Here is a 7,390-nt window from a genome sequence, read left to right as displayed (position 1 = left end):
TTCCTGTCAATTGGTACCGGGTTTGCTGGATTTCGTGTTGAATTCGTGCTCGCCGGAGAACGACGTCGCCGTTCCTTATTTTCCCGACGCCATGCTCGTTGAACGAAGAAGGAGATGGACGAGGGAAGATGCTGGGCTTGATTATCGAACGAAAACGCAGCAGAACGAGCCTGGAATCGTTTTGGTTGCTCTTCGTTTTGGTTCGCCGGGAAACGCCGCCGACGCCGGTTTCTGGGCAGTCGGGGCGGTGTTCTTGAGCGACCTGGGTTCGACCTGGTTTCCAACCCGGAAATCGACCCGGGTTTGATCCTAAAAACCCAAACCCTGACTGCTATTTTGTGTTTCTGGATTTCTATATATTTATTTTATTTTCTGAAAATTAGAAACTAGTTTTAATAATTTTAATAATTAGATAAAAATTAGTTTTGAATTCTAAAAAAAAATATTACTAATTTCTAAATTATTTTATTAAATTATAAATTCGGATTTAATTATTTAATTAATTATTTATCTAATTATTTATTAGTTATCTAATTAATTAATAATTAGGTAATTAATTAATAATTAGGTAATTAATTAATAGATAAGGATTAAAAATGATTAAATAATACGATTAATAATTTGATAATTAGTTAATAATACGAGTAACTCGTATCTATGCGAGTAGTGATTCGATAATGAGAATTATTATTTGAGCGTTAGTTATTCGAATAATATTGCAGTAATTGTTCGTATCGTATAATTAAATACCGATAATTAATTGATTAACGAATCGTTTAAAGTCCGATAATAATATATTAATTCGGTAGTATTCGAGAATAGTGCGTAGCTCGTATTTATACGAGTGATTAATCGTTGAGTTGGTTTATAATTCGAATAATTCGTAGTTATTCGATAAATAGCGTATCAGTTAATTAAATCGATTGATTATTTGTAAATAATCGATCTAATCAAATAAATAACGATGAGTTGTAAATATTTGCAATAAATTGTGATTAATCCTAATAATTAGGGATTAATTATTTTAAATTAGTAAATAATTATCTACTAATTATTTATTAGTTATCTATTTATTAAATATTTAAAAAGTGATCAATTATTTCGATAATTAATCACATAATTTTCAATAAATCATAACTTCTTCATTTTAACTCCAAAAATTATAAAAAATTATTTTTGACTTTGATTTTTCTTAAATAATTATTTAAAAATTATTTTGGGATTTAAAAATTAGCAATAATTATTTATATTGAATAATAAATTGAATTATCAGTGTTTAATTGATAATAATTCAACCATTAGTCCGAATTGAGCAAAACGAAAGCCTGTTGACTCAGAAAAATGAATTATTTTCACTAAAAATAATATGAAGACCTAATTTCTTCTTGAAATTAGTTGACCTTATTGATTGCTTGATTATCATTCGAAATACGTGCCGAGACGAGTTCGAAAAATTCCGGAAAAATGGGAAATGAAGCAGAAGGTGATCAACGGAGCAATCAGCGAATCGATTTCGATTCTAAAAAATTATTTTAACTATAAAAACGATTATGTGCTTATGTGTATTATGTGGTTAATCGAGTCTTACTTGTTTATATGTAATATTCGAGTTGGTTATAAATGTATGGGTAAATAGTAGGAACAAAATGAAGTCGATTTAAGGTACGACAGAAGTACAAAATGACTTAACCAATCTATTTTGCTAACAGAAACTAAGCCAGCAATGCAGGTCAAGTAGGGGATAGACGGAAGTGATTTAATTGCAGTAAGTCACACAGAAGGCAAGTTTCTCCTCTATTCTATTCTCCAGAATAGTGATATTCTCTTCAGATTCTTATTACATTTGCATTACTTTAACTCCTTTATTCATATCTCAGTTCGATTCTTGAATTATTCTTTTCATTTCAATTTATTATTCATATTCCAATTATTACTCACAATTATTAATATATTCTGGTGATTAGAATATATCAAAGTATACCGATTGTTCCGGTTGATATTCCAGGGACTGGATAACATTACTTTTGGGGATTAAGGTTACTTAATCCTAAGGACCGGAACATAACCGGATCCTTGAGATGGGCCGTAGTGCCTGGGTGCCCGACGGGATCTATATAGTGAGATATAGATCTGCACTATATCCTGGCTGATCAGCAGGGTATAGCTGCGAACTTGAGTCCAGTGTAGTTCGTTTGTATTCTCCAGCAATGGCCTTCTTTTGATTCTTATAAGGTTATATCTTTGCAGATAAACCTGGGATACGGATTCAGTTATATTGCTTTAACATTGTGTATATTTTGTAGACTTGTTGAGCAATTTTGGCTCACCCCTTTTTGTTATTATTCACCTTATTGTTTCAGTTAAGAAGGAATATGAAACCCGTCAGAATACGAGTGGTAAAGAAGCGGGTCAAGCCTCGGGATCCTCTTATACCCAAGGTGTTGATCCCAATCCAGGAAGAAAGCTTTGAGTTACCCGAGCAGGTGGAGTGTTGATAGATAGTATGTGTGTTTGAATAAAAGCTGAACTTAGTTAAAATGAGTTAGACAATGGTTTGTAATAAAGAAAGTTTGTGAGATTTTGAATATTGGTTTGTAATAAAAGTAGTTAGCGGTTCTTGTTTTCATACTTCAACCTAAAAAGGTCCTGGTAGTTGTTAAGGGGTTTAGTTTCATTTCTTTATTATTTATTAATAAGCTTGTACAGGTTGGGTGATTAGCTCGTAACCCCTAGACTTATACCCCGGGTCTGGAGGGCGTTACATTTAATGTACAAAACCTTGGGCCTTTCATAACCTTTGGCTTTTACTTTCGAATTTCTTGTAACTTTTCTATATTAAGCCTATAAATAGGCATTGTACTTGAGAATATAAATATACACCAATATATAAAAATCATCACTTCTCCATCTCAAACTCTCTATCTACTCTATATTTCTCTTTATTCAATATTATATTTGATAACAGAATCTCAATATTTATCAAAATTCAATTAAAATATGTTTGAGCAATGTTGTAAAAATCTGAAATTTGACATTGAGTTACTCATTTAGTAATAATCTGAAATCGAGTATTAATTGGAGAAAAAATTGTATGTATGTTAAGACTAAAATAATATTTATTTTATTATTGTATTTATATTAGCTATTTATTAACAAATATATATTTATTATATGATAAATTCTATAATTACTCATATTAAAATGATTATAGTATTTTAATTTAATAATCATTTTACATACTCCGACAAAGAAAAGCTTATAAAATTAATCGAATTTAAAAAATTGAATTGACCGGACATCTTGTAAAGGATTATTTGGTTAAACCGTGTATTTTTTGTACACTGTATATTTTGTATTAGTAAAAGAGTAATTTTATAGGTCACAAAATATATATCCCACAATTTTCTCAAAATATGAACTGTCGCTTTTTGATTGGTTGTTTTCAAATAAAAATAAATTACTTTATGTGTGTTAATACGAGTACACTAATTAATTTTGGGAGTTATTTTGGTAAATATTGAATGCTTTTATTTTTTAATTTTTTTTATTTTTACGATTATTGAATGAACCGAACATAACTGCTTTCAGTAAAATTCTAGTAACAAAATTTGGAACAATAAATTTTCAAATAAAAGAAAAAGCTAGGCCTTATGGGCACATAATAATCGCAAAAATTTATAATTTTAGGTCAATTTAATTGGTGGAATTAGTGTGAATGTAGAGAGTTCACAATTATTATAAAAAATAAACCAATCATATTAATTTAAAATTATAAATTTATACGACTATCATGTCCAATGCGCACATAATAAAAATTCCGTTCTATAAATACATGAATACAAGTAACTAATGAATATGCCGCAAAAAATACTCCCTCAGTCCCACTGGATTGTTTACGTTATTTTTCGGCACGCTTTTTAATGCTCGTTTAAAGTATACTTGCATAATATTTATTTAAAAAAAAATCTAAAAAAAAGTTTCATGTTTAAACTTTTATTCAGAATTTTTTTTAAAAAAACATTATGAAACTATATTTTATTGAAATCTCGAAATACGTGCAAACACTATACGTAAACAACTCACCGGGACGGAGAAGGGAGTAGGTAATTAGTAAGATTACATTTAGATTACATGTGATATACTGATTTTAAATAATTTAAACAGGCCCAATATATTTGACCTAAGAATTAAGATTGAGAATAAGGCTTTCAAAAATACAAATCTTTGGGTCCAGAGGCGTGACTGACGGCGTTCCTCGCCCTCATAGTAGTTCACTCTGTCTTTATCATCACTTCACATACCCTAAGTCCCTAACTATTGCTTCAGATTTGAAGTTCCTGTTAAGGAGAGAAATGGAATAATACATGGCCAACTAATGAAGAATGACAGCCCACTCTGACTCATTGCTTTTCATTCAGTTTCATCATTACCGTTTTGTATGGATAAGGTTTTGTCTTTATGTGAACCAGGCTATATATGTCGAACAAAGGGATATGTCCCAACAATGCAGTTACAATATATTTTATCTTTCTACTTTATTCTCTGCATTCATTCTGTTTGTATCATTGATTCATGATTATATCTATCATGAGATAGCCGTTGTTGTCAATTTATTTTGCTCTTCATGGTATCAGAGCCAGTCTTTCTACAAATAGATCTGTTGTTTTCTTGATTTCAAGGTTTAAAAACTTAATCTTTCTTTTACAATCTTTCCTTGGGGTTTCAGATCTACTTTTTAAACCATGTCTAATTCCAGGATCTCATTCCAAGATATGTTGAATCCTTTGTTTCTACACCCTTCAGATGGGGCTACATCTATTCAAGTCGATAAATTACAAGGTAGTTCAGACTACAGATCTTGGAAAAGATATCTCGAGATTGGTCTCACTTCAAAATGCAAACTTGGGTTTGTCAAGGGCACTGTGGAGAGATCTACTAATGATACATCTAAAGCTGAAATGTGGGATACTTGTGACAACATGGTAATTTCTTGGCTCACTTCCAATGTCTCATCAACTATTAGAAAATCTATTATCTATATGACTACCTCTAGAGAAATCTGGCTAAATCTAGAGCAACATTTTTCAGTATCAAATGGTTCTCGAAAATATAAGTTGAGTAAAGAGTTATATGATATTAAGCAAAATGACTTGTCTGTTAATGATTATTACACTGCAATGAGAACTGTATGGGAGGAACTGGACTCTTTGAATGCTTTGCCAACTGTGGTTGCAATCACACCTGAGATTAAGAAACTAATGTCTGAAATTGAGTTGCAGAAAGAGGAATTTAAGCTATTTCAGTTTTTAAATGGTCTCAATGAGATTTATTCAGCCCAAAGGAGTCAGCTGTTGTTGAATAATCCTCTACCCAATGTTGAAAATGCTACAACCATTCTACAACAGGAGGAAGCTCAAAGAGAAATCTTGACATCACCTAAAGCTCCTGATCATGATATACTAGCTATGTACAGCAAAGGTATACCCTCAACACCAAAAATCTATCAGTGCACTGCTTGTGGAGGAAAGGGTCATACACAAGATCGGTGTTGGTCTCATATTGGCTATCCCGGATGGCATCCAAAATACAAAGGTCCTAACCCCATTACCCAGAACAAGTCTTCGTATACAACTACTCAAGGAAACAGAGCTCGATGGTCTGGAAATCAAAGACAACCTCAACATTTTAAATCTGCAAATGTGGCTCAATCTGCAGCATCATCATCTGCAGATACCACTTTGTTTACACCTGAACAGCTAGCATAACTAATACAACTATCTGGGATGATGACATGTCACAATGCAAGTGTTGCGGCTGGAGATTGGATAATTGATTCTGGGGCTTCCGATCATATGACACCATATTTAATCAATCTTGATTCTCCAACTCCTGTGACCACTGCTACACATATCAAACTTCCTACTGGAGCTACAGCCAAGATAACTTATACTGGTAACACAATTCTTTCCAATGGTCTCTGTTTGAAAAATGTGCTTTGTGTGCCCTTCTTTAAGCATAATCTGTTATCTGTTCAGAAACTTATTAAGCACTGCAATCGTGAAGTTAAATTCCTCCCCACACACTGTGTGATTATTGATAACCTCACTAAAACCATCAAAGCTGTAGGAAAGGCCAAACAGGGTCTATACTATCTGGTTAATACTGAGGATCCTTTGTCTTGGTTGTCTAAACACAATATATCTTCTATTACTTGTTTAAATTCTGCTGTTGAATCTACCTGTGATGCTTCTATAAGTGTTTGGCACCATCGTCTAGGTCATGTACCTGTTGCTAAAATTAAACAGATCCCTGAAATAACAACCTCAAACAGTCCAAGCCAAACCTGTGTGACTTGCCCTATGGCAAAGTTCACAAACCTACCTTTCCCACTTAGTGATTCATATGCCTCTGAAATATTTGAAATGATCCACATTGACACTTGGGGACCTTATAAAATTCCTACTCAAGGTAATCACAAGTATTTTTTGACAATGGTAGACGATCACAGCAGGCATACATGGATTTCTCTGCTGGCCCATAAATCTGATGCTTTCTCCATTTTTAAAGCATTTCACAGCTATGCCCAAACTCATTTTCATAAAAGGATTAAGAATGTTCGTTCAGATAATGCCATGGAATTTGTTGATTCAAACTTTATTCAATTCTTTCATGCCAATGGTATCTTGCATCAAACCTCTTGCTCTCATAAACCCCAGCAAAATGCTAGGGTTGAGAGAAAACACCGTCACATCCTAGAAATAGCAAGATATATTCATTTTCAAGCTCATCTACATGTATCATTGTGGGGTGATTGTGTCCAAGCTGCTGTGCACATCATCAATCGACTACCTACCCCAGTGTTGCATAATTCTACACCCTAATATGTTCTACACAACAAACCCCCCACTTATTCTCACCTGAAAGTTGTTGGCTGCTTAGCTTTTGCACACAACCCCACTTTTACAACAGATAAAATATCACATCGAGCTGTTCCTTGTTTATTTCTTGGTTACCCACCTCTGAAAAAGGGGTACAAACTGTTAAATCTACTTACTCAAACTACTTTCATCTCAAGAGATGTGAAATTTCACGAATCTATTTTTCCCTATCACCCAGACTCTCTGTCCAATTACATGAAACCTCTGTCAGTCACTGAAACAATCATTCAGCCACCACCTGGAATTGATGATGATGACTTCTCTTTTAGTTTGACAGATGAAGTCTCCCCATTATCTCCGTCTCTGACAACTCAATCTCCAACTCCTGAACCAAATGACAGCATCCCTTCACCTGATACAACTCAACCTGAGCCTTTGCCTGTAAGAAGATCCAATCGAACTCGACAAAGCCCAGCCTGGTTTCAGAATTATAAAACCTTTCATGCCAGTTG

General features: G+C 33.2%; 1 protein-coding gene across 1 annotated transcript; it reads left to right on the top strand.

Annotated features, from left to right (window-relative positions):
- The first annotated feature begins 4,742 nt into the window (after positions 1-4,742).
- On the top strand, positions 4,743-5,765 carry LOC141715042 (uncharacterized). The gene has a single exon (XM_074518530.1). It carries the CDS (start codon positions 4,743-4,745, stop codon positions 5,763-5,765), a length of 1,023 nt encoding a protein of 340 aa, XP_074374631.1.
- Positions 5,766-7,390: the final 1,625 nt, after the last annotated feature.

Source organism: Apium graveolens, chromosome 3 (genome assembly GCF_009905375.1).
Source record: "Apium graveolens cultivar Ventura chromosome 3, ASM990537v1, whole genome shotgun sequence".
Lineage (NCBI taxonomy): Eukaryota > Viridiplantae > Streptophyta > Magnoliopsida > Apiales > Apiaceae > Apium > Apium graveolens.
Note: the sequence above shows the minus strand (reverse complement) of the source record. Positions and strands in the feature narration are given on the sequence as shown.

What these genes read in the sequence shown, in the direction of transcription:
- LOC141715042 (XM_074518530.1), top strand. Translation starts at nt 4,743, where the DNA reads ATGTCTAATTCCAGGATCTCATTCCAAGATATGTTGAATCCTTTGTTT.